At 43.4% G+C, this 25,326-nt stretch overlaps 1 protein-coding gene across 2 annotated transcripts in view; it reads left to right on the top strand.

The window, feature by feature from the left end:
- The window catches only part of ARPC1B (actin related protein 2/3 complex subunit 1B), a 151,197-nt gene that overhangs the window by 100,927 nt on the left and 24,944 nt on the right, over positions 1-25,326 (top strand). For both annotated transcript variants that reach the window (XM_068244878.1, XM_068244877.1), the window contains exon 6: positions 4,594-4,800. In XM_068244878.1, coding sequence (XP_068100979.1) covers positions 4,594-4,800 — 207 coding nt within the window. The remainder of the gene's footprint in view (positions 1-4,593; positions 4,801-25,326) is intronic.

Raw genomic sequence — 25,326 nt, 5'->3', positions numbered from 1 at the left:
AACTCGAAATCGGTCAGATCATTAATAACATTAAGGATTTAACACCATGGCCCATATGCAATAAACTTTTTCTCCTGAGTTTTCTTCTAGGTTATATTTTCAAACTTATCAATAAAATGCCTTTTAAGCCACCAGCAAGCAACATAATTTTTATTAGTACTTTTTCACCTACTTTTTCAATTGCAAAGTGCTGAAAAGTTATCTTAACAGAAGATGAAAAGAAATAACTCAGGATGGTCCATATGCACTTAACTTTTTCTCCTGAGTTTTATCCTAGGATATAATGTTCATCATCTATTTAAAATTACATTGCAGGCCTCTGCAAATGAAAAAGTACCAAAAGGTGGGTTAAAAAGTACTGTCAAAATTATTCTGAGTATTTTCTTGCTTGCTGGTGGTTTCAAGGGTATTTTATCCATTAGGTATAAACATCTCACATAGGAGAAAACTTAAGAGAAAAACTACATTTGAAAAAGGGCCCATGTGTGTCCTTGTATACTGTGTTCATGAAGGCATCATGGCATCCATTAGATAAATGCGGAGGGAAGTGTAATACATTCTATGTAACACTATCAATGGGGCAGTTTCACAAAGCTTACTTATTTTTCTCCTTAACTGTAAAAGAAGAGCTAATGCATGAGATAAACAAATAAGGATAGGCTGGTGTTGTACTTTGTTTTCTGTTTGAACTCGATGGACGAATGTCTTTTTTCAACCCAAATAACTATGTAACTATGTAAAGAGAGGGAATTCATGAGTTAAAGGGAAGGTCCAAGCAAAAAAAAAAAATGAGTTTCACTTACCTGGGGCTTCTACCAGCTCCATGCAGCCATCCTGTGCCCTCGTAGTCACTCACTGCTGCTCCAGTCCCCCGCTGGGAGCTTTCTGACCTCGGAGGTCAGGGCCGAATTGCGTACATTTTTACACATTCCCGCTAGTGCAGGAACATTAACGCATGAATTTTTACGCGTTAGTGGTGCAACGCGTAAATTTTTGTTCCTGCACTAGCTGGAATGCGTAAAAATGTATGCAATGTGGCCCTGACCTCCGAGGTCAGAAAGCTGCCAGCGGGGGACTGGAGCAGCAGTGAGTGACTACAAGGGCACAGGATGGCTACATGGGGCTGGTAGAAGCCCCAGGTAAGTAAAACTCATTTTTTTTTTTTTTGCTTGAACCTTCCCTTTAAGATAGTTATAGAGAGGTGAGTCAAGTTAGATAAGCAGAGATAAATCAGGGGCTCGATTCACAAAAGGGTGCTAACTCAGTTAGCAAGCCTAAAAGCTTTGGGCGTGCTAACTAGGGTGCTAAGCAGTTAGCATGCCCAAAGCTTTTATTGATCGCATGCAAAGTTTAGCGCTGCGCGCGAAACGCTGCACCGGGTGCGATCACACCATCACACCTGGTGCGCCAAAGATGGCGCGGCGGTTTGGTCGCACCAGTGCGACGTTTTGCGTGCACTGCGCAGCGCTAAACTTTGCGCGTCCTAAAGGACTTTAGGCTTGCTAAGGGGGTTTTAGGCATGCTAACTAAGTTAGCACCCTTTTGTGAATCAAGCCCCATGAGTTAAAGTGATTCTGAATTGAAAACAGAGTGAAGAGATAAACAATTGTATCTATTCTCCTACTCCTCAAAATGACAGTTTTATGTTAAAAACTTAAAATAGCAGATTTTGTCTCAGCTGAACAGTCTCTCCCTGTGTCTCAGAGTGCTCAAATATATGAACTATTGACATTTTATTGACCTTTTTATCTCTCCATTCCTGACAGAAAACTGGGCTTCAAAGTATTTTTATGGCTGTAATTTCTTCTCAGTACTCCATCTGGGCCCCTACTGGAGAAAAACTGTCAGTTGCATGGCAGAATATTAATTAGTTTTAGGCAGAGGAAGAAGAAAAGCATCACAGCATATTTATTTGTGTGCTATGCACTGTACATACGCATGTCTATCATATCTTGTCACATGTCAATTAAGGTTCCCTTTAAAGAGGTTGAAAATAATGTAATAAAAAAGTGCTTTATTTTTACAATAATTATGTATAAATTATTTAGTCAGTGTTTGCCCATTGAAAAATCTTTTAAATCCCTGATATACATTCTGACATTTATTACATGGTGACATTTTTACTGTTGGCAGGTTATGTAGCTGCTGTTTGCTTTTTGGCAGATGGAAACAGCTGTAAACCGCTATTTCCCACAATGCAACAAGGTTCACAGGCAAGAAACTGCCAGGAGTACCACGGTCCTCAGAGTTTCTTGTGGGAGGGGTTTCACCACAATATCAGTCATCCAGCGCCCCCTGATGGTCTGTTTGTGAAAAGGAATAGATTTCTCATGTAAAAGGGGGTATCAGCTACTGATTGGGATAAAGTTCAATTCTTGGTTGGAGTTTCTCTTTAAGTAATTTACAGAGAATTGTGAATCAGTCCTCTAAATTACCTGAATCAAAGGGGCACTATGGCAATAATTATGCTGTTTGGATACCCTATTCTTAGTAGTGTAATAGAGTCAGCAGAAATTCTCTATGGAGCTTGTGTTTAAATAAATGCCTTAAAGGACCACTACCATGAAAAAAGTAGGGAGTTAAAATCTGACAGAACCGACAGGTTTTGGGCCAGTCCATCTCCTCACGGGGGATTCTCAGGGATTTCTTTGTTTTCAACAGCATTTCCTGATGGTGTCTCCCTGACAGCAGTGACCTCTCCCCTCCCCTCCTGACGTTCTGATGGGAGATCAGCTGTGAGAAGACTTTTTTAACACAAGCTCTATGGATACATTTCTGCTGTCCTTGTATACAACTGATTATAGGGATATTGAAATAGAATAAGTTTTACTATAAACCTTCTTTACCATTGATGCTTACAACAGTATCAAAATGACAGTGGTTCTGACACCTTTCCTTAAAGAACTTAAAATGATATTAAACTGCAAGAATGAAAATTTTAAAAACCACTATAATGTGTTTACTAAACTAACGCTTCATTTTGCATTATGCTTTAACCTAATCTAGTGTATTTAGCTATTCCTAAATCATTCACTTGATTCTTGCACACATTATTATTTTTTATTACTTGTGCTATTTTTTTTTCTTTCCCTTCAAGTGCTGCTTGTAGTTTATGTATGTTAATGTTTATTTATTATTATTAAAACAATATACCTGTATGTAGATACAATATACTTGTATCTAAAGCAGAGCAAAAGTTCTGAATGTAGTTCCACTTTAAGTGTCCAGGAAAAGTATCATAACAAAAAACAGTCAACTTTTTAATTCAGCAGAGAAACAGAGACTAGTTGGGTCTACATGCAGCCTGTGCTGTCTTTAGTCTCCCAGCATGCTTATTGTTAGACTCAATCTCTTAGCCATAAATGCATCAACACTAGCCCAGCCAGAGGTTTTTTAGCTTTCTGCCATAAGAGGTAAGGAATATAAATGAATACATGTAGGACAACATCTAGTCCTGCTGCCTTCTAACAATATGAGCAAAGTTCAATTCGGAAGTAGAAGTTGAATAAGAGAGGAAAGCTGAGTTCCTGGAGGAAACCCATACAAACAAAGAAACTTGCAGATGGTGACCTGGAGGAATATGAAATCTATCCTTCAGTGTTGAAATACACATACCCATATATACTCGTGTATAAGCCGACCCGCGTATAAGCTGAACCCCAACTTTTACATTAGAAATCAGGAAAAAATAATTGACTCGCGTATCAGCAGAGGGTAGGAAATGCAGCGGCTCCTGAGTTTCAATAATCAGAATGCCCCCTCCCAACAGCAATAACCCCCATATGAAATGTAACAACCACATTATTTGAAATACAACAACTAACACTATGTGACATGCAAAATGGACAGCTGCCCTGCCTACTTGCTTCACACATCCAATGGATGTTCACATAGCTGACTGCCGGGTCTTTCTATAGAGCAGGAAGCACACGCTGATGGAATGGAGGCATGCTCCTGCTGTGCTCTCTCTGCTCTAGCCTGATCCTCTGTGCCCTCCAGCCATCCACATGCAGGCAAGTCATGCAGCAGGAATCGCAGGGTGATGTAGATGGACAAGTGCTCGTGCTCTTTCCTCCGGCCCGATCTTCAATGTTCTCCAGCCATGCAGGGAAGCATATTGTTACAGGGCAAGCAGCTGATGCTTCAACCAACAGCATCAGCTCTGATCCTGCATGCCAGTCACAGGCTGAGGACCTCTGCTACACTCTTCTCTGATTTTCTCATCACTCCGGAGCACAAGAACAGGTGAGACAGGACACAGACACAGCAGCAAGTTTGTGACTCATGTATAAGCTGAGGGGGTGACTTTTCAGTACATTTTTTATCCTGAAAAATTAGGCTTATACACGAGTATATAAGGTATGTAGTCTACTAAGTATTATGGTACCTGCTCATAAAATGTTCTTAGTTGCCTTTGCTCTATAGGTGCAATGCTTGCTGATAACAAAACATTTCCGGAGGCATTTTGAAATTTGGTAACCTGATATGTCTCTCTTCATTCTTTTTTTTTTTACTTTTTTGTTCAGCGTATACTTAAAAAATGTAGCAGTGTTGTTTGTATAATAAAGTATCTCAATTTTTTTTTTTCAAAAGGATCTTTTCATCCTATATTAAAGAAGTGGAAGAACGTCCTGCACCTACCCTTTGGGGCTCAAAGATGCCATTTGGTGAACTGATGTTTGAGTCAAATAGCAGCTGTGGCTGGGTGCATAGTGTCTCCTTCTCTCATAGTGGAGACCGAATGGCATGGGTCAGTCATGACAGCACCATCTGCATTGCAGATGCCGCAAAGAAGATAAGGTAGGACAACCTTAGGGGGGCTTAGATGCTTTCCTTACGTTGAAAGACATCTATGGCTATATGCTATATACTATATGGAGTTGATCCAGGGATTTTATTTGATTGCCATCTGGAGTTGGTAAATATTTTTTTCCCTTTTGGAGCTAATTGGATCATGCCTTGTAAGAATTTTTCACCTTCCTCTGGATCAACAGGGATATGTGAAGGTGCAGGTTGGTGTCACCAGCGTAACTACCGGGGATGCAACCCCATTCAACCGCAGGGGGGCCCACCAGCCGTGTGCGGGGGGAAGCGCTGCTGCCCGCCCGATTCTGGGACCCACCAGCCAGGTGTTGAACTGGCCGCGGCATCTAATAGACGCCGCGCCAGTTCATTGCCCGCAGTCTCCCGGGAGGCAGAGCAGGGCTACGGGAAGATGGCTGCCGAAGCCCTGCACTGGAGACTATTTGTGCACTCTGCCTGTCAGCGCGGGAGATTTGCTTCAGGAGGATCGTCGGGGGATCTGCACACCAGAGGCCGGGAGAGGACACTTCTGCCAGGTGAGTGAATTGTTGTTTTTTTTACAGGTGGATTTTATTCTGGTGACTGCTGCCCAGTGTGTGATATTCTGGTGACTGCTGCCCACTGTACGATTTTCTGGTAAACGCTGCCCACATTGCGATTTTCTGGTGACTGCTGCCCACTGTATGATTTTCTGGTGAACGCTGCCCACATTGCATTTTTCTGGTGCCTGCTGCCCACTGTACGATTTTCTGGTGACTGCTGCCCACTGTACGATTTTCTGGTGAACACCACCCACATTGCGATTTTCTGGTGGCTGCTGACTGTACGATTTTCTGGTGAACACTGCCCACATTGCGATTTTCTGGTGACTTCTGCCCACTGTACGATTTTTTGATGAACGTTGCCCACTGTATGGTTTTCTGGTGAACGCTGCCCACTATATGGTTTTCTGGTGAACGCTGCCCACATTGCGATTTTCTGGTGACTGCTGCCCACTGTACGATTTTCTGGTGACTGATGCCCACTGTATGATTTTCTGGTGAACGCTGCCCACTGTATGATTTTCTGATGACTGCTGCCCACTGTATGATTTTCTGGTGAACACTGCCCACATTGTGATTTTCTGGTGACTGCTGCCCACTGTATGATTTTCTGGGGAACGCTGCCCACATTGCGATTTTCTGGTGACTGCTGCCCACATTGCGATTTTCTGGTGACTGCTGCCCACTGTACGATTTTCTGGTGACTGCTGCCCACATTGTGATCTTCTGGTGACTGCTGCCCACATTGTGATTTTCTGGTGACTGCTGCCCACTTTACGATTATTTTCTGGTGACTGCTGCCCACTTTACGATTATTTTCTGGTGAATGCTGCCCCCATTGCGATTTTCTGGTGACTGCTGCCCACATTGTGATTTTCTGCTGACTGCTTCCCACTTTACGATTATTTTATGGTGAAATGCTGCCCACTTTACGATTATTTTATAGTGAAATGCTGCCCACTTTACGATTATTTTATGGTGAAATGCTGCCCACTTTACGATTATTTTATGGTGAAATGCTGCCCACTTTATGATTAATTTCGGGTGCATTACGATTATTTTATGGTGAAACGCTGCCCCATTGCAATTATTTTATAGTGAAACGCTGCCCCATTACGATTATTTGGCACCTATGGGGGGGGGGGGGCATCCAAATTTTCGCAGGGGTTTCTAGTTACGACCCTGACTGGTGTACTTTATTTTCTCATTGAACTCGATGGATGGATGTCTTTTTCCAACCTAAATAACTATGTAACTATTCCAACTATAATTATTTTAGCAAGCCTTATATTATTAGATCCTAGTGCTAAGCAGAATTAGTAAGATGGACATAGCATCACCAGTATACAGCCACTGGGATATGAACAGAATTTTAAAAAAAAGTAAACATTAATCTCACATTGCACTCAAAGGAGAGGAAGAGGCAAGGCTTATCAAATACTATTATATACAAATTTGTTTGCACTAAGCAAATGGTTTAAAGCTGTCCAAAAACAGAAATATATCCCACAATGCATCACGGCTGAATATACAAATCATCTTTTTGTTGTCCCTGAAAGCGAAACACACCTCCAGAGCCACTGGAATGGGATGATATGTTAGCTTGATAGTTGTACAGAGCCATACTCATCCCACATGCATGTCGGATTAGTATGGCTATATAATTATGCTATGCAAAATGTTGAGAATTAGATAAGGTGAAATAAATAAGGCAGTATGTTCTGCTCTGATATAAATTCCAGCTGTCATCAAGCAGAAAACTATTTTTGCTATCTACATTTTATTTGTAGGAGGAAACTGAAAGTTCCTTGTGCAGAGATAATACAGCAGGGAGGGGGACAGGCAGAGCCAACCAACACCTGATAGTATCAACTTATGTACTTGGGCGGTATGGGTTATTTTGCAATTTTCGTTTCAGGTTTGCTTTAATAACAGGTACCACAAGATCCCTGCAGCCATTTTTGTTATATTACAAATGATCTCTTGTATGCCAAGAGTACTTTAATGTGTCTCATAACTTTACATCTAATTTTGACCTCCCTCCTGTGCCTCCTGCTGTTACATAGTTACATAGTTACATAGTTATTTTGGTTGAAAAAATACATACGTCCATCGAGTTCAACCAGTATAAAGTACAACACCAGCCTGCTCCCTCACATATCCCTGTTGATCCAGAGGAAGGCGAAAAAACCCTTACAAGGCATGGTCCAATTAGCCCCAAACGGGAAAAAAATTCCTTCCCGACTCCAGATGGCAATCAGATAAAATCCCTGGATCAACATCATTAGGCATTACCTAGTAATTGTAGCCATGGATGTCTTTCAACGCAAGGAAAGCATCTAAGCCCCCTTTAAATGCAGGTAGAGAGTTTGCCATAACGACTTCCTTTGGCAATGCACTCCACATCTTAATCACTCTTACTGTAAAGAACCCTTTCCTAAATAAATGGCTAAAACGTTTTTCCTCCATGCGCAGATCATGTCCTCTAGTCCTTAGAGAAGGCCTAGGGACAAAAAGCTCATCCGCCAAGCTATTATATTGCCCTCTGATGTATTTATACATGTTAATTAGATCCCCTCTAAGGTGTCTTTTCTCTAGACTAAATAAACCCAGTTTATCTAACCTTTCTTGATAAGTGAGACCTTCCATCCCACGTATCAATTTTGTTGCTCGTCTCTGCACCTGCTCTAAAACTGCAATATCTTTTTTGTAATGTGGTGCCCAGAACTGAATTCCATATTCCGGATGTGGCCTTACTAGAGAGTTAAACAGGGGCAATATTATGCTAGCATCTCGAGTTTTTATTTCCCTTTTAATGCATCCCAAAATTTTGTTAGCTTTAGCTGCAGCGACTTGGCATTGAGTACGATTATTTAACTTGTTCTCAATGAGTACTCCTAAGTCCTTCTCCAAGTTTGATGTCCCCAACTGTATCCCATTTATTTTGTATGGTGCTAGACCATTAGTACGTCCAAAATGCATGACTTTACATTTGTCAACATTGAATTTCATCTGCCATGTATGTGCCCATATAGCCATCCTATCCAGATCCTGTTGCAATATGACACTATCTTCTTGAGAGTTGATGATTCTGCACAATTTTGTATCATCTGCAAAAATAGCAACATTGCTCACTACTGCATCTACTAGGTTATTAATAAATAAATTGAAGAGCACTGGACCCAGAACAGACCCCTGTGGGACCCCACTGCTAACAGTCTCCCATTTTGAGTACAATCCATTGACCACAACTCTTTGTTTTCTGTCCATTAGCCAGTTCCCTATCCATGAACACAGACTCTTCCCCAGTCCTTGCATCCTCAACTTTTGCACCAGACTTTTGTGGGGAACAGTGTCGAAGGCCTTTGCAAAGTCCAAGTATATCACATCTACAGCATTCCCAATATCCATATTAGCATTCACTACCTCATAAAAGCTGAGCATGTTAGTCAAACAGGACCTGTCTTTAGTAAACCCATGTTGGTGCTGAGAAATAAGATTATTTTCTACTATGAAGTCATGTATAGTATCTCTTAGTAACCCCTCAAATAGTTTGCATACAACTGATGTTAAGCTTACAGGTCTATAATTTCCTGGATCTGATTTTTTGCCCTTCTTAAATAATGGGAAAACGTGGGCTGTACGCCAATCCACTGGGACTCTGCCAGTTGCAAGAGAGTCACAAAACATAAGATAAAGGGGTTTATCTATAACTGAACTTAATTCCCTTAGGACCCGAGGATGCATGCCATCCGGGCCAGGTGCCTTGTCTATTTTTAATTTATTTAGTCTTGCCTTCACTTCTTCCTGCGTTAAGTATTTAATATTACAGTTAGAAGATTGAGACTCTTCCGCCTCTGTAGTTTAGAAGATTGAGACTCTTCCGCCTCTGTTTGCAATCCGATGATGTGATTCAGCTTATTGGTAGTTTAGGTGCTCTTGATTCTTGGATGACAGAAAAATGAGGCACATCGCTCCAAATTAAAAGTTAAGGCCTCCATTTAGTGTAGGTGTAATGCTGGATACACACGGTGCGTTACCGCACTCGATGCGCCTGTCGATTCGCGTCGACTCGATTATTTCTGACATGTCCGATTCGCGTTTCGATGGATCGTTAGGTCGATTTGGCATACTTTGCATGTAAATCGACCTAACAATCATCGAAATGCACTCAGAAATGCTCGGAAATAATTGAGTCGACGCGAATCGACGGGCGCATCGAGTGCGGGAACGCACCGTGTGTATCCAGCATAAGAATGATAAAGGTTTTCTGAACACAAAGTAAAAGATTAGGAAAATAATTGTTGTTGTAAGCACCTTGTTACCCGTGTTTCTGAAATTTGGTTTAAAATGCTTATTTATGTTGGTTCATGCAAGTCAACCCGTTTAAAATGTAGAAATCGTTTGAGATTCAGACAACCTTTAGATTTTAATGTATTTTCCTAGAATGCAATAACAGTTTTTTGTGCACTGCAGTATTGATTGATATGTGAAGTATACAGTATATTTACAGTATTAATCATAAAGGAATTACAGAATGTAAAAAAGAGATATTTGCTATGTATGTAACTAACTACAAGCTTATGTGAATCTCCTTCTTTGTGCTATCCTCATTGCTTTGGGCTTAGATAGCACTGAACAAAAAAACATTTCTATTACAAAAAGCTTCACCAAGCTAAAACCCTAAATAAAACACAAAATGTACTTATTTCATACCTTTATTAGAATATAAATTGAAAATTGTAACCTCAAAGAAGACTGCTGTATTTATTATAGCAAACACATAAGGTCGCATCTGTAAAGTGACACTGAAGGGAAAAAAAAAAGTATGATATGACGAATTATATGTGTAGTACAGAAAATTAAGAGAACATTAGTAGCAAAGAAAAGAGTCTCGTATTTTCTAAGAAGCTCTTTTGCATAGATAAGTGAAGTTTCTTAACTCTCCCTGTACTGGAAACAATATGAGACTCATATCCTTGCTACTAATGTTCTATTTTTTAGCTGTACTAAACATACAAATCATTATATCATAAGTTTATTTTCACTTTAGATTCCCTTTAAACAAAGCTCAGAGTATATTGAACAAGTACCTACAATTGATAAAACCATTTGTGATTGTTTTGTGTATTTGTACCCAGTGGCGTTATAAGGGGGTTGCAGGAAGTGTGGCCCGCACTGGGGTGTCAGCTGGGAAGGGGTGACGTCACACCCCATAGTCTGGGGCCTAAACAGTGGCTCTGCCACATGGGTCCCAGCTGTGATTCTAAATCATGAACTGCGTGTGCCCTTTCTGCTGCCCCCCGGCCGCTGGAGCTGTACTGCCACTCGCAAAGCAGATCGGCAGTTCATCACAGTGGCATGACTCTAACAACTCACCTTATTCCAGCACAGGAGCCTCTCTCTGCAGGAGAGCAGAGAAGATCGGACTCCCAATGCTGGAATCAGGCAAGTTCTTACAGAAACGCCATGCTGATGATCTGCAGGTCTGCTGTGCAATATTGAGCATGAGCCTTCCTTCTTCCCTTCTATGGGGTGGGGCCTAACAGGTGCCTGGTAGTGGCGTGGCTTACATAAGTGGGTGGTGGCCTAATCCCTGTGCAGGAATGCGGTCCTGTCTCAGTCTCCCATGCAGCAATACCCAGTGACAACAAGGGAACGTAAGTGCTGCCTGCTGTGACCCCTGCTACCTTCTGGTTCACTCACTGCTATTTCTGCTAATCTTCTCTTCTCACTGTAGCACCTTCCTGCTTATATCACTGTTTGTTGCCCCTTTCCACTGTCATCTCTACCTTTCGCCCCTTGTCGCTCTTGTCACTACATATTGCCCCTTGCCACTGTTGTTACTACTTGTCACCGTTTGCCTATGCTCATTGTTGCTTGTCGCTCCTTTCGGCTGTTACCCCTTCCTGTTGTTATCGCTGCTCATCACCCCTTCCGCTGTCATCTCTGCACGTCAGCTCTCTCTGCTACTAAAATCTGCCCACTGATACCTGCCAGCCACTACAGTCTACCTATCACTACCTCTCACTACTACAATCTACCCATTACTACCGGCCAGCCCCTACAATCTACCTACCACTACCTGCTGGATACTACAATCTACCTATCATTACCTGCTGCTACTAAATCTACCTGTTACTACCTGCCAGCCCCTACAATCTACCTACCACTACCTGTTGGACTCTACAATCTACCTAACACTACCTGCCAGCCACTACAATCTACCTATCACTACCTACAGGACACTACAATCTACCTATTACTACTTGCTGACCACTACAATCTACCTAACACTATCTGCCTGCCACTACAATCTACCTATCCTTTTTTTTTTTTAACGAAAACGGGTTAATTTGAAAAAGCAGTAGAAAAGTGTACTCAGGCACTACATTGAGCAAAACAGCATGAAAAGGACTACATGTCAGGGGTTACAAAACAACTGTACAGTGCAATAAATAGCTAAGTAAACATATTCATCTTTGTAAGTAAATATGAGAGACATTTAACATTAATGTCAGTGATCCTTCACATAATATCATACAGGAGTAAATATTGGTGGGGTATTTAACACAAATATAGAGTGTGCCTCCATTATTAATTACGTGGTCTGGTATTCAACAATTAAGAATATTAAGAAGGGGGCACAGAAGTATAGAGAGACCAGTGCAGAACGCACCAAAGATCAGTGCGCTCAGCAACCAGCACATTATCGATCAATCCATTTATCCCACACTAAATGGATTTGTTGTAACTGTTCCCTGTGAGTGTAGACAAGTTTCTTAAAGGCGATACCATTGTCATGGCGTTTGATCAAGCAAGCAAGTTGGGGTGAGTTTGGCGATAGCCAGTGCAGGGCGATTTCTTGCCTGACGGCAAATAACGTCTCTCTCATAAAGGTTTTGGTGGCAGCTCTTAAATCCTCATCTCGTATTACTCCAAGTACACATAGTACTGGGTCAAAGGTTACAGGACAACCCATTTTGTCATGGAAGAAACTGATGACTTGCTTCCAAAAGGAGTTAATCTGTGGACAGCTCCAAATGAGGTGAAGGAAGGAGGGGGAGGATATAGCACATTTATGGCATACATCTTGAGCGTTAGGATTGATGAAGTTTGATGAAGAATGTAAAGTTGAGTGGCACAATGCTTACCACATAAAGAAACCCTTTTAACCGCCTCCAGTGCATCATCCCACTTCTCTTCACTCAAAGAGAGGCCAGCAGTTTCCCGTCTATTCTTAGAGTCAAGCGTTCTGTCAAGTGCATTAATTTCTACCAGCTCCTTGTAAATGTCCCCTATAAGATGTTTTTGGGGGCCTCGGTCAATTAACTGTAAGATTGGGTGTGGCTGAATATCAACCTTGTTGCCTTTGAACTGGGCACGGAATGCATGCACAAGTTGTACATAACGAAAATGGTGAGGGGTAAATGCAGGAAACTTATTTGGCTGGATAGTGTACTGGTTAAGGGCTCTGCCTTTGACATGGGAGACCAGGGTTCAAATCCTGGCTAGGTCAAGTACCTATTCAGTAAGTAGTTCAAGGCAAGACTCCCTAACACTGCATGGTGGCCTCTTGAGCGCGTCCCAGTGGCTGCAGCTTTTGAGCGCTTTGAGTCATACAGGAGAAAAGCGCTATACAAATGTTCGGATTATCGGATCGGATTATTATTTACTAGTGAGGGGAAGGAGATAATGCTTTGTTTTGAAACAATTTGACCCAGGAATACAACCCTATTCTTTTGCTAGAAGATCTGGTCTGGAATGGAAATGAACTCCAAAAGGTTTGGATTATCCCAAATCCCCCATATGAAAATCGTAGGACGTAGAACTGTTTAAGCCACCTATTCTCTTCCACACTCTCATGGCTTGGGTCAGTATAGTATTGCGTTGAGCCTGTAGGGAAATTACTTCCCTAAGGAGGTCCAATGCCACATTGTCTAATGAAGGGTTAACAGTGTAACTTAGCGCTTCAGAATTGTACAAATTAGAAGTGCAAAACCAAGAGGCAATATGTTGCAATTGAGCTGCAAAATAATAATGCTGCATAGAGGGCAAAGCAAGGCCGCCCATACCATTTGAATAATTAACAAGGAGTACTTAACCCGGGCTCTTTTATAGTTCCAAATAAAGGAGAAAAGGTGAGTTTTGAGGGGTTTTTTTAAAAAAAAAGCAACAGGAACATACACTGGTGATTGATGTAGAACATACAGAATTTTTGGAAGGAGTATCATCTTTACTAAATTTATTCTGCCCACAACTGTTAAGTATAGCTTGGACCAGGCTTTGCACTTCGATTGCACATGATTAAGAAGGGGAAAAACCTCTGTCTGCAAGTACATTTTAGGGTCCACGTGTATCCACACTCCTAAGTACTTAAAGGACGTAACTACCTGCAGGAGATTTGAGGACTGGGGTGACCCATCTGGAGGGGAATCAATATACAACAGAACCGACTTAGATTTGTTCAATTTGAGATCTGAGAAATAACCAGACTCCTCTATCGTGCTTAATGCTGTCACCAGGGAGACATCAGGATCCTCCAGGTACAAAACAGTGTCATCGGCGTAGAGGCTAATTTTCTCTTCAGTGTGCATAGTACGGAGGCCACGAATTAAGGGGTGTGCCCTGCCTAGTTCCACAACCCAAAGTAAACGGACTGGATATCCACCCATTAGTGCCCACTTGAGCTCTAGGCATATTGTATAAAATTTGGACCCACCTAAAGAAATTGTCCCCAAATCCAAACCTGGCAAGGACCGCCTGAAGATAGGGCCACTCCACTGTATCAAAGACCTTTGCCAAGTTGAAGGAGACCACTATTCTATTACCTTTATTTAAATGGGATGCCTGTAGATTATGAAACAACGTTTATTCATTGCTGTATTTTTCCCGGGCATAAATCCAGTTTGATCCGGATGTACTAATGATAAGATTACTGAATTAAGACGAATGGCGGGTATTTTGGCAAGAATTTTGATGTCAGCTGTTAATAGGGAAATTGGGCGATACGATTCACAGTGCAGGGGGTCCTTGCCAGGTTTGGGTATCACTATAATCAAGGCCTCTTTCATGGAATCGGGGAAAGATCCAGAATCAAAAGCAGCTTCAAATACTTGTAATAGCAAGGGAATTATGTTATGTTATGTATGAAAATTTTTCTATATACTTCTATCGAGAGACCATCCAACCCTGGGGCCATTTCATCTACCTATCCTTACCTGCCAGCTACCACAATCTACCTATCACAACCTGCTGGCCGCTACAATCTACATATCGCTACCTGCTGACCACTACAGTCTACCGATCACTACCTGCCAGCCACTTCAATCTACCTATCACTACCTGCCGGCCACTACAATCTACCTATCACTACCTGCTGGCCACTACAATCTACCTAACACTACCTGCCGGCCACTACAACATACCTATCACTACCTGCTGGCCACTATAATCTACCTATCACTACCTGCCAGCCCCTACAATCTATGTATTACTACCTACTGGCCACTACTATCTACCTATCCCTACCTGCTGGTCACTACAATGTTCTTATTATTACATGCCACTACTGCAATCTACTGACCACTACCTGCTGAACACTACAATCTACCAATCACTACCTGCCGGTCACTGCACTTTATTGCGTTCCTCAGAGATTTTGGTCTGCATTGACATGATATAGCATCATGCAGTTTCTGCAGATTTATCATCTGCACATCCATGCGTAAAACACTGCTTTCCTATGTGTATGGGGAACGTTGTCGAATTGCCTTAAAGAGAATCTGTATTGTTAAAATTGTACAAAAGTAAACATACCAGTGCGTTAGGGGACATCTCCTATTACCCTCTGTCACAATTTCGCCGCTCATCGCCGCATTAAAAGTGGTTAAAAACAGTTTTAAAAAGTTTGTTTATAAACAAACAAAATGGCCACCAAAACAGGAAGTAGGTTGATGTACAGTATGTCCACACATAGAAAATACATCCATACACAAGCAGGCTGTATACAGCCATCCTTTTGAATCTCAAGAGATCATTTGTGTGTTTCTTTCCCCCTGCAGCTATCTTCCACTGAAGTGTCAGGCTATTTCTTCCTGCAGAGTGCAGACAGCTGTGCCTGTATGTAATTCCTCAGTATGTGAAAGCCCAGCCAGCTCAGAGGAGGATTTATCCAGCTTGTAAAAGATACTAGAACAGAGATAAGCTGCACTAATCTAAATATCACACAGGCAGTGTGCAGAGAGGGGCCTGGATGGGGGAGTTCATAGCAGAACCACAACACTGAAGAACTTGGCAGCCTTCCAAGTTCAGGCCTGACAAGTCTGACAAGAGAGAGATAAGTTGATTTATTAAAGAGATGGTGATAGTAGAACGTGCTGCAGTAAGCCAAAACACATTAGAATAGCTTTTGGAACTTGTAGGATGATAAAAAAATGCTTTCGACTCCTTTCAGCAATGATCAGCATTTTCACCCACACAGAGGGATACAGAGACGTGGAGGTAAATGACTAGGGTCGGCTGAAATGACAGGAAAAATAAGGATAAAAATGCAGCACTTGTACGAACAACAGTAAAGTTGGTATCGGTTCTGCCACTTCATGTGTATGGGCAGCGCTTGGACAACTAGAAGCTCACTGCCCGGCAAGCACCTGTGTAAACCAAGCCTTAGGGTCATTTTGCCTAAGTGTGTTTTGGGAGGAAACTCAGGGCACTGCCTTAGAGTTCCACTGTTACATTAGAGTTATCTCCGCCCATGTCATGGCCGCTGTGACAATCCAGCCCCGCGATCCCGTCTACAAGACATTAAAAGACTGGTTGCTGGATCGTCAGAAGAAGGTAGTAATGTGACAGAGCGTGCCAATCCTGTCTAATCTGCTCCCGTTAGCATTAGCAGGAAGTACTGTGAGCAGACTGACAATAAAGATTGGTCGCACGACTGCCGACAATATGTAATGTGACAATCACTCACCAATCCCGTATTACTAGGCCACTGTTGCCATGCAGGTCTCATGCACTAGAGACTTCTGGAGGCAGATTCACCAGAGCCGGCCTTTGGGGGGGGCAAGTGGGGCAATCGCCCCAGGCCCCGCGTCTTAAGAAGGCCCCGCACCCAGCAGACCTATTCCCTGCTCTAATGTACTCATGCGCGCACCGCAGTTACGTCCTGAGCGGCCGCATAGTATAATAATCTCTAGGCTCCTTTTCCTTCCCTTCCCTCGCTCCACTCCAGAGTCCAGTCAGTCACTAATCCCTGCTCCTCCCTCCAGCCAATAGAAATGAGTGAGGCAGCCGTGCCCGGCCCGCCCCCACAACAAGTTCGTGGCAGCTGCAGCCCGCGTTCTGGGAAAGAAGAAGAACATGTCCCCAGACTCCCCACAGCTCACATGGCAGACAGGGGCAAATCTATCAGCAGCACACAAGGAAAACAGTGATAGCTCGGTCACAGCACAATTCCCTGCATCCAGCCCCGTACTGCACAGGCTGTGAGTCAGATCTCCGACAGACGTGTAATTAGTGTAACCCTTTCAGCTCTGAAGGGCAGCCAGAGGTAATTAAGTGCACCAGATAAGGAAACACTCAGCAAACTAAAAATCAGTGAGCTGCACAACACTGCTGCTACATGATGCCTATCAGATCTTATTTATATAGACTTATTTCCTGTATATGTTTGATAGACATTTCCATAAAAGTTCCCTGAAATATACCCTTACCCTTTGCAATGCCTGGTGTATAATGTTTAGAGGTTTGCTTTATGTACAGCTGGTATAGTTTTAAAGTGTGCGTGACATGAATGGTACACAAGCTTTTATACTGTAATTATATTTCTTTTGACCTGATCTTCCTCCAGCCCCCAGTATGCTGTGGGCTCCCTCAGTGTGCGTCCAGTTCTGACCATTCCTCCGCTGCCCACTGTGATGCTCAGAGACTACTGTGCATGTGTGGCCCTGGCTGTGCGTGTGCTTTGTCTAGTTCCCATGGATGGAAGTGCTCTGAGCCTGCACAATTACAAGGCGATGAATGCTCCTGGCCATTGGAACAAGACCAAGCACAAGTATAGCCAGGGCAGTGCATGCACAATAGTCCCCAACTACCAGGGTGGGCAGCAAAGGAACGGATGGGACTGGATGCACATTAAGTGATACTACAACCTACAGGGGGCTGGGGGAAGACCCAGTTAAGTATAAAATGTTTGTATACCATTCATCTTATGGATCAGTGAATGACTGACTTGTGTATATAAAGCACTGGGTGTGGGTTTTGCTGGGATTGTGACTTGTTTTTTCTGTCTTGTGGAGTACAATTTTAAAAAAAAATTGTTTCCTTTTTGCATTTGTCAATTTGGGGCATGTGGTTGCTGCATTTCTTTATTAAAAGCATATGGTGGCTACATTTATCTATTGGGTGCACATGGTGACTGCATTAGTCTATTAGAGGGGACATGGTGGTGGCATTTGTCTATTGTGGTCTCACGGTGGTGGCATTTGTCTAATGGAGGGGACATGGTGGTGGCATTTGTCTAATGGAGGGGACATGGTGGTGGCATTTGTCTATTGTGGTCAGACGATGGTGGCATTTGTCTAATGGAGGGGACATGGTGGTGGCATTTGTCTATTGGAGGGGACATGGTGGTGGCCTTTGTCTATTGAGGTCACACGGTGGAGGCCTTTGTCTATTGGGGGCACACAGTGGCTGCATTCATCGATTGGGGTTTCTGCTAATAAAGGGATCTGAAATAACCTGTTGCATCCACTAATGTAGCCTAAAAAATGTAAAATGTGTGACCACACCCACAATGGGGCACCTACCTATCAAACCTATACAGAGTGTGTATTTTTCCATAGTGTGTTCGTTTCCACAGCATATTTGTGTGTGCGCACATGCGCATATACAGCATGTATGTATCCACAGAATATGTGTCTCTAGGCCCCGCATATGACACTCGCCCCAGGCCCCGCGTACTGTAAGGCCGCCTCTGAGATTCACTATGTGCGTAGTAAACGGTTAAGATTGGTTGGAGGTGCCCACACATGTACAATCCCGATTGTATGTACAATCGATGAACTAAAATATCGATTTCACTCTGGAAATCCGGTAATTTCACTGCCACCACTCTCTCGTGTTCAGGGAGTTAAGAGACTCCCGCTATCATACTATGGCAGCCAGCCCAATCACGTTCAACGTGCTCCAGTCGCCGTTCGGGGAATAGTCACTTCCGAAGGATTAAAAACTGTGAGCAATTTGACGTTTAAAGAAAGGTTACTGGGTCCATATATGATGCAATCTTGATTGTATGTCCAACCGATAAACTAAAGTTATCGATTTTGCACAGGAAATCGGATACTCGCTAATCCTAGAAGGAAGAAACGGTTATTTACAACCTAGCAAGCAAATCAACAATTTATGACAAAATAATAAAACAATGCGGTAGTATTACTGACTCTTCAGAGGGCATGTTCGTTGTAGCAGCAATCAGATGACCAGAACAGGCACAAGACTGAACGATAAAATCGTTAGTTTTATTCTAAAACTACATACACACAGCATACTTTAGCCCACAGATAAATATACCTGTCCGGCAGAACAGATTGGTTTGATAGTAAGAGAGTAGAGATGAAAAGAAACAGAATGTCTTATGGCCCAGACTCACGGGCTACAATTGTTGCTGTGGCCGTGTTGCGGCCACAGATCGCCCGTGAGTATGAGGCGTTGCATGGGCGCACACCCCGAACCGTCGCTCGTCGCTGCTGTCGCCAGGCGATTGGCGCAGTAAATCGCCTGGCGACAGTTGCCGCCGTAACTCCGCCGCAACTGTCGCTAGTCCACGTGCGTATGCGGACTAGCAACAGCAACCTCAATAAAGAACATTGAGCTTCCGGCGGGGGAGGAGGAACGTCAGCGACAGCTTCCGTCGCACCGCTGGTCCCTCTTCCGCGTGTGTACGTGGAGGGACCTGGCGACGAGCTGTCGCTGGCCTGTCGCGCACATGCTCACGTGTGCTGGCGACAGGCCACTTTTGTAGCCCGTGAGTAAGGGCCATAAATGTACAGTTCAAATACCGTTATTGGTAGTCCATGCAGCAATCGCAAGTCTTTGGCAGAAAGTCCAAGATGGCGATTGCCATGCCTTTGTGAGAAATAATCCAAGGGATTTTGCCAGTGACCAGCTGGCTGTCCGATGTTATTCGAAAGATTTCAGATGAAGGACTCTGGACCTTGGACAACCTGGGCCCAGTTAAGCTATAGCCTTTCACCAGGGGTCGAGTCCTGTGTGAACGCGGGTGGACGGCGTCCACTTACTTTTTCCTCAGCGTGGATGCCGTCCAACCTGACTTGTGTGTAGGCGAGCAGCAGAGAGAAGGAGAGCTATGGGGACAGTGGGGAAGGGCGGACGTCTCTCCCCCCCCCCCCCCCTTCCCTCACCTAGGGACTCTCCTTCCTGGCTCTCCCCTCCGGTATTTTTAAAGTTCGGCGACTAAAGTGGGCGGAGCACAGAGCAGAGCGTCCCCTGCGAGTTGCGGCTGGAAGCACATGTATTTTGGGTGTTACGTGTATTTTGGGTGATCTGCTGTCAGGTTTCGTGTATTTTGGGGAACCGGTGCCAGATTATGTGTATGTTAGGGGAACGGCTGCTGATAGATTTCGCGCACTTTGGGGAACTGCTGCCAGATTATGTATGTTTGGGGGACCACTGCTGCCAGATTACATGTATTTTGGGTGTTACGTGTATTTTGGGTGATCCGCTGTCAGGTTTCGCGTATGTTGGGGAACTGCTTCCAGATTATGTGTACTGCCACATTGTCTATTTTGGGGGAACCACTGCCATATTATCTGTATTTTGGAAGGAACTTCTACCAGATTACGTGTCTTTTTGGTGAAATGCTGTCAGATTACATCTATTTTTGGGGTATACACTACGGCAGAGCTCAAACTTCCCCGCCAGACCTTTTACATCACTGCTAAGGTCATGTATATTTGGCCCCACCCATTACCACGCCCACGTTATGCTTGACCACGCCCATTTTTTTAAAGTCCACTCACTTCTTTTCCTAGGACTAGACCCCTGCCCTTCACTCTAGCAAGGAGGAGCGAGGGCGGGGATCATACACCTCTTTGGAACCTGAGAAGAGCCAGCCCCTTCTCATGGAGACAGGAATATATTTAAATCATGATAGGTAGTCTATCTCCAAAACCGTACAGGTTATGTTAAATCTAATAAAATTTTCAGGTTGTTCAGAATTTTTCACAAACAATGATCTCAAACTTGAGGGGTCTGGAGCGAACTGTGACCCCAAAATGCATATCTCTGCTTTGGCAGGGCTTACCGTGAATTCGGAAACATCCAATCATGTGGTTTGTTCCGAATTTCATAATAAGCGGGTTCTAACGGCCGACGCCCGTTTGGAAAGTCATATGTATGACAAAAGATTGATTTCAGATTTGTGAGTTCACAAGAAGGTTTCCTAGGTCAGTAAAAAGGCCAGCTTTTTTTCTTCTGTGGGATGCTAGCAGGACCCCCTGGTGGTTGGCTCTTTTCATGTACTCTAATGGCCCATACTCACGAGGGACTTTTGTCGCCTCAACACGCGGCGCGCGCGTGTTGCGGCGACAGGTCGCCCGTGAGTATGGGCCGTCGCACGCGCGCGCGCCCCCGAACTGTCGCCCGTCGCTATGTCGCCATGCGATTGAAACTTTCAATCGCATGGCGACAGTCGCCGCTGCCCCCCCGCCGCAACTGTCGCTAGTCCGCGTGAGTACGCGGACTAGCGACAGCAACCTCCATTGAGGTTCACAGACCTTCCGGTGAGCTTCCGGCGGGGGGAGGAGGAACGTCAGCGACAGCTTCCGCCTTGCCGCTGGTCCCTCTTCCGCATGTGTACGCGGAGGGACCTGGCGAGAAGCTGTCGCCGGCCTGTCGCCCACACGCTCACGTGTGCTGGCGACAGGCGAGTTTTGCAGCCCGTGAGTACGGGCCTTAAGGTAGTGCTTTTTGGCTGCTGTGGATGAAGGTGTCAAAAATACAGATACCATTCTCCCAGAAGCTTGGGTTTTACAATTTCTGTCAAGCAGAAACTAGATTGATGGCATCTTCACACAGCAGGGGGACTATGTTTCCTCAGGACCTGATAAGGGACCAGGGCTGAATTAGCTGCTTCTGGCCTCTTTGATGTAGTTTGAAAGCTACAAGTAAGGAAACATTTGCTAGCATTTGACAAGGGAGAGGGGAACTGTGTTAACCCCTGGCTGCCCTGCTCTTTCTTAAATTAAGCCTTTTTCCTATCTGCTGTTACTTCTTTTTAATAGTGGTTACATGGAAAATTTTTATAAGGCTCTAACTACTTTATTTATACGAATAAATGTTTATTCGTCACAGCCGCACCCATTTTTCATCACACTCACTTATGCCTTTCATCTTTTTTGGGGGGGTGGGGGGGTGGGGAGGGTGTCGGTAAATAATCTGCACCAGGTGTCAAATACCCTAGCTATACCACTGTTTGTACCTAGGGTTTTTCAATACAAATAGCAAAAGAGACAAAAAGGTTAATTTAGGATCTTTGCCTTAAGGCCCATACACACGTCCGTTTTTTGCAAACGACGATTCGTTCGAACGACCCGTCGTTCAGTCGTTCGGCCGCTAAATCGGGCGTGTGTACAGACTGTCGTTCGCGTGATAAGAGGATCGCTCAAACTCACTCTTATCACGCGAACGACAGTCTGTACACACGCCCGATTTAGCGGGCGAACGACTGAACGACGGGTCGTTCAAACGACCCGTCGTTCGCAAAAAACGGACGTGTGTATGGGCCTTTAGTTCAGGTATACTTTAAGCACATTTCTGATTGCCCACCTCAGAGATAACACAACTCTCTACATACATCAGTGAGTACTTCCTGGAGCCTGGAGGAAAGCCAATTGGGAGAGATGGGGTGGGAGGATGCGCTGCAACCCTATTAAAGGAAACCTAAAGCAAGGCTTCCATACTTATTTCCTTTTACGCAATACCAGTTAATGCCTGGCAGTCCTGCTGATCTCTTTGGCTGCAATAGTGTCTGAACCACACACCTGAAACAAGCATGCAGCTAATCCAGCCAGACTTCAGTCAGAGCACCTGATCTGCCTGCTTGTTCATGGTCTATGGCTAAAAATATTAAAGGCAGAGGATCGACAGGTAATATGCATTGTTTGAAAGAAAATAAATATGGCAGCCTTTATATTACTCTGACTTTAGGTTCCCTTTAATATCACCATGGCATATAGTGAGTGATATAATGATACAATTAAAAATAAAATGCTTAAATACTTGCTCCAATTTAACTATGTACACACTTGAAATTCCTGCCACCTGAAACAGCTACTGACCATTTCAGGTTACAGTTTTGAACAATTCCTGTAGAGTCCCACTTTTCAGCTCTAGTTTTTTTCTATGGAAAGAAAAAGGGTAAGGGTGAGCACAAGGTGCTGCACTGCAGGAATCGTAGTAGTAGTAGTAGTAGTAGTAGTAGTAGTAGTAGTAGTAGTAGTAGTGGTGGTGGTGGTGGTGGTGGTGGTGGTGGTGGTGGTGGTGGTGGTGGTGGTGGTGGTGGTGGTAGTGGTAGTGGTAGTGGTAGTGGTAGTAGTAGTAGTAGTAGTAGTAGTAGTAGTAGTAGTAGTAGTAGTAGTAGTAGTAGTAGTAGTAGTAGTAGTAGTAGTAGTAGTAGGTTCCTGCAAGAACTGAGATTAGCTGTTAGTAAGTTGGCATGATAAATTACCAATGACTCCTTCAGCAATATCAGGGGACAACTGTATACACTTAACATTCAACCAAGACTGTGAGACAAATTGGTTCAGATGGGGAAATTCTAAAATGCGTATGCAGCTTTAGACTGTAAACTTCAAATGACAGGATTCATACGCAGGGTCTGACTGGGACACTGGGGGCCCACCAAAGAAATTTCAACCTGGGGCCCACACATCCCATGATTGCAGTGAAAAAAAGGGCATGAACATGCATCGGAAGGTGGGCGTGGTCATGATGTATTATGGACAGGGCCAAATGTACATGATCTTAGCAGCATTGTAATTCAGAGACGCTGCCCAGTAAAACTTCATAGAGTCCCCTCCTTTATTATAAAGTAATGTCCTACTTTGCAGAGGTTGCGACCGCAGAGGTTGCGACCGCATCGGGGCCCTTGGGCCAAAGGGGCCCCAAAGGGCCCTCCATCAACTATACTATTACCTTTCTATTGGTCCTGTGCTCATAATAATCACTTCTGTAAATACTTTGAACAGTGGTAATCATTAACAAGCTATTTCCCATCCCCTTCTTGCACCTCTGACACTGTAGTTGCCATTGGGAGGTTTTGGTGCGTTGTACCAATTGTTATGTATAGAGTGCTTGGGGGCCTCATTGTAAAATTTGCATCGAGGCTAACTGCTCCTTAGCTACGCCACTGCTCTCAGCATGAGTGATTACAGCACTGAGAAGAGAATTTTTGTGCTGCAGGCAGCAATTGAAGCTCTCTCAGACAAGGAGGGGGGGCCCACAGAGACCTGGAGGCGGGGCCCACCGAGGGAAAAAACTGTACTACGGTGGCCCAGTCCAACCCTGTTCATACGTATTTTGCAACAAGAATTCCCCAGTCTGGGAGAGTTTATGAGAAAAAAATATATAAAACTTAAATTTTATTATTTACTCATAAAACTGAAGGAATGCACATACTGACACAAATTTGCTACAAACTTTAGTTAGGGCAGAGATCAGAGGTCACTGTAGTAATGGCCAAGATCGTACTGTGTTAATTACTAGAAAGAAAAAACAAAGACAAAAAGGGAGCCCCAAATGGTGCAGTATGTCACGAATTTTGGGTTATATGAAATAGTTTCTATAGAAAAGTACTCACAAAGGTGGGTTGCAAGGAGGGCAACCGACCACTTCAAGCACATGGAGTATGTCAAACCTGACTCCACTCAGGTTACCCAGGACCCTGGATTCATTTGCTCTCTTCGAAAAAAAACTTGCGCTCCTTGAGCAGGTGCGCAAAGCCCCCTCCCCAAGGAGGACGGGGGGAGTGAGGTACAGTTGAGATGTAGAGGCGCCCAATATATATAAAAAACACTTTAAAATCAATAAAATAAAAAGACTCTAGGTGGCTTACCTTATAGACGACAAAAATACTTTAGGTAAGGAAATGTAATAGAATGTTTAGCACAGGCAACGCGTTTAGTGGGTCAACGCCCACTTCCTCAGGCCAAATACAGTGCCTACAAATAGCAAAGAGAGGCGCTCAGTGCTTCATATATAGATAAAGTTGACATATAAAATCCAAAGTCCAAAAGTACAACACAAAATATAAAATACAATCACAAGCACAATATATTCTTAAAAAGTAGTACTTGATCAAAAATCAATCAAATAAATAAATCAAATAAATAATCGTAGGATACTTATATCATAGTCTCTGAGTGTCTTGCAGTCAGAGACACATTTAATAATAGATGACAGATCAATTCTACAGTCAATCATAATATCCCAGCACACTATTAGTTATATCTACAGAGACAATTTCCTGATTAAAAATGTGCTGTGTAAGCTTAAATTCATAACTCTCTGAACCTAAAAGATAAGGGCAATCATATAGGGTATGCTATATATTGCGCATCAGTATGTTAATGCATTAAGTGCTATGGACATTAAAATATAGTATGGTGCAAAACATGATAATAATAAAAATTATAGATGGGTAAAAGCCCTGTGGTTATTGATTAATTATGGTACGAGGAGAAAAGGACACAATATTATAAATCATAAAGAAGGATTATAATAGGGGCATAGAATGTATAAAAGCTCTGGTAGCGCTGTGAACATGACTACCTATTAGGTGATAACTATAGAGAGAATAAAGCCATAGGATTATATAAAGGACAGTGTTGTTCTCAGTCTTGTCCCTGTTTCTCAACTACTAAATTATTTATTATTCACAAAAACATTTTTCTAATCAACA

Source organism: Hyperolius riggenbachi, chromosome 7 (genome assembly GCF_040937935.1).
Source record: "Hyperolius riggenbachi isolate aHypRig1 chromosome 7, aHypRig1.pri, whole genome shotgun sequence".
In the NCBI taxonomy this organism is placed as follows: Eukaryota; Metazoa; Chordata; class Amphibia; order Anura; family Hyperoliidae; genus Hyperolius; species Hyperolius riggenbachi.
Note: the sequence above shows the minus strand (reverse complement) of the source record. Positions and strands in the feature narration are given on the sequence as shown.